Source organism: Capsicum annuum, chromosome 4, assembly GCF_002878395.1.
Source record: "Capsicum annuum cultivar UCD-10X-F1 chromosome 4, UCD10Xv1.1, whole genome shotgun sequence".
Classification (NCBI taxonomy): domain Eukaryota; kingdom Viridiplantae; phylum Streptophyta; class Magnoliopsida; order Solanales; family Solanaceae; genus Capsicum; species Capsicum annuum.
The window spans coordinates 4,914,915-4,917,795 of NC_061114.1; the positions used below are offsets into that span (position 1 = coordinate 4,914,915).

Sequence of the window (2,881 nt, forward strand, 5' to 3'; positions counted from 1 at the left end):
GAATATAGTTAAAGACTTAGAATATTTTCTATGTTTCAACTCTCTCTTTCATACTACACTTACTTTTATCATCTTTTTCTTATCTGTCATAATATACTACAACTCATCTCTACATCACAAGAAAGAAAACACCCTTTATATAGGTGTAGTATTTCTTCTATTTAGTAAATGAGGGAATAGCGGATATTCAGTGAGGAAAATGAATGCGTTAGAGATTACATATGTTATGACCACATTCTCATCACTAACTCATAAGATTAAATATACAATAATAATGAGAATAAAGAGATATTAAGTGATAGAATTATGGATAAATAAAGTGAGATGTTAGAAGAGTTATCACAATCTAATAGTCACCACTTTCTCCACTTTATAATATCCATAAATTATCATGCAAATTAATTTTAATATTAAAATGCATGAACAGTATGCTTAGACATTCATTTTTTTTTTCGCAACTTGCAACTTTTGATGTAGGAGTTCTTGACTGCCAATATTTTGCTTTGTACAATATAGCTAGTCTAATCGCTGTTTTTATAGAACTGCCTTTAAGTTTTTAAAGCACCTTCTAATCACAAAATTTCATATGCCATTCTCAATTTCATACACATTGTGCTAGTACAATATGTGTATCCTCATCGATTTTTCTATTACTTTGAGAAATAAATCTAAGATATTTGAAACTTTATTTTTCATGGACGACATGTGTATATCAGTTTCACATCATTCTTATGTTTTACTTCACTGAACTTATCGTCCAAGTAATTTGTCTAAGTTCTGTTGAATGTAAACTCACTAGATTTCAGAATTTGTTGTTAGAACTTAATTCTAAGATTAACTCTACAGCGAGATCCATCGATCAAAATTATGTCATTTACAAATAACATCTGCGATGGCACCTTACCTTGTATTCGCTAAGTCAATTCACCTATCATCATTCTCTAAGTAAAAAACGAGCTTAAAACTAATCTTTAGTGCAACCTCATCACAACTTAAAATTACTACGGATCTCTACCTACTATCCTAACCTAAATCCTAATGCACATGTCCTTATATTGTCCTAATTTCAAACAACAATGCAAAACAAAATTTCAACAGTTAGAACTTTTTATAATACTATATATTTTTTGTTCTTAATAATTAGTATTTGTTAAAATGTGTTTAATTATAAATCATAAGGACCAATATTAACATTTATAAATATTTGAGCTACTAATATCACAGAACACGACTCGTTTAAGAAAAAAATAATAGTCATGTCACATGTGGCCCCACAATTACATAAGTCAAGTCAAACTCTCCCTTGACTACTTCATAATTTCTAACAGAATATTTTGAGAATAATCAAAAAGATAATAGTAAACTACAACATTTAATTTATGTCCTTAATTTTTTTTATTATTAATGAATATGCCATATCCTAACCATTCACTTAATTTGAACTATAAAAATATAATTTTTTTTTAATAACTTAATTCTACAATAGAGGGATAAAATATTAATTACTGGCTGATTTGGTGTTTTTCCTCAAAATCTCAAAAGTGAGAAATAATATACCATTAATCCCAAATTGAAAAATAGTATTTTTCATTTATTAACTTTTTTTAGTTTAATGAAATGAACACGTGGCATTAGGAAATAAAATACATACTATATTCGTTGACATCAGTCAAGTCAAAACACTCTATCCATTGACTGTATTTTTGTTAGCTTCCCTATCATTTTCCTATTTAAGCAACTTTTCCCCCTAGTTTCTCTCATCACTTGTTCAAATTTCTTTCTACTCAAATTTCATAGAAATATAGATTAATTTTTGTTAAAAATGACAGAGGAGGTGCGTTATCGAGGAGTGCGGAAGAGGTCGTGGGGGAAATACCAGGCAGATATATGGATAGGAACCACTAAGTACTTAGGTATGTTCAACACCGCAAAGGAGGCTGCGTTGGCATATGATGCGGCAGCAATAAAGTTTCGCGGTGCCAAGGCCAAGACCAACTTTCCGATTCCAAGACTTCGAAATAGTGCTGGTGGTGGAACTGGAGATGGAGGTGTTGCTGCCGTTGCCAGTGAATCAGAGTCATCTTCACTGCAATCTAGGGGCATTGAGATTGATTTGAATCTACCTCCGCCACCAGAAGACATGTGAAAAGTTGTTGAGTTGATGATTAGAGATTTGCATGCATGTTTGTTTTAATTAATAGTATTGAAAATGAGAATAATGCATGCAAATACATATTGGTCTATGTTTTTATTTGTCTGGTACAAAAACATTAAGGACTTGTTTGATCATGAAATGTATTCATTTTACTTTGGAATGCGTATTTACTTTATTTTGATATTTTTGTTTGGCCATAAAAATATCAAATATAATTTAAAGTTGGATTTGGGAATTTGAAAAATACCTTCACTTGATTTGGTTTTAATTTATTTTTTTAATGACTGTGATGTCCAGACCATCTTGAGTGTACCTCGACTAATTTAACAAAATGCCTGTCACCTCCCACTAGAAGCAATCCGTCAAGACTAGAATAAATGGAAATAAATCACCTCGTGTTCTCCCACTAACAATAGATACCATAACTCTGTCCACATAGTGTTTGTCTCTGTTGGGAGCTGAACTTGAGACCTCATGATAACCAACTTCATTGAACCACTAACCCAAAACCCTAGTTTCAATTTTTCATTATTTTCTCTTTTCAGAAAGAATCTAAATTTTGTTTTTCATAAATAACCCCATTTAGGTTATATTCTATGTTCAAATCATATTTTATATTTTTTTTAAATACATCTGAATTCTAAATAATAACTCTAAATAATAACTCTAAATAATATGTATATAAGGGATATGTTGACATGCTAGGTGAAGCACCACGATTACCAA

At 30.5% G+C, this 2,881-nt stretch overlaps 1 protein-coding gene across 1 annotated transcript; it reads left to right on the forward strand.

Annotated features, from left to right (window-relative positions):
• Nucleotides 1-1,822: 1,822 nt before the first annotated feature.
• On the forward strand, nucleotides 1,823-2,146 carry LOC107869239 (ethylene-responsive transcription factor 4-like). The gene has a single exon (XM_016715788.1). The coding sequence runs from the start codon at nucleotides 1,823-1,825 to the stop codon at nucleotides 2,144-2,146; it is 324 nt and encodes a 107-aa protein (XP_016571274.1).
• Nucleotides 2,147-2,881: the final 735 nt, after the last annotated feature.

Excerpts from the sequence above, each read along its gene's own strand:
- LOC107869239 (XM_016715788.1), top strand. The coding sequence starts at position 1,823 with ATGACAGAGGAGGTGCGTTATCGAGGAGTGCGGAAGAGGTCGTGGGGG.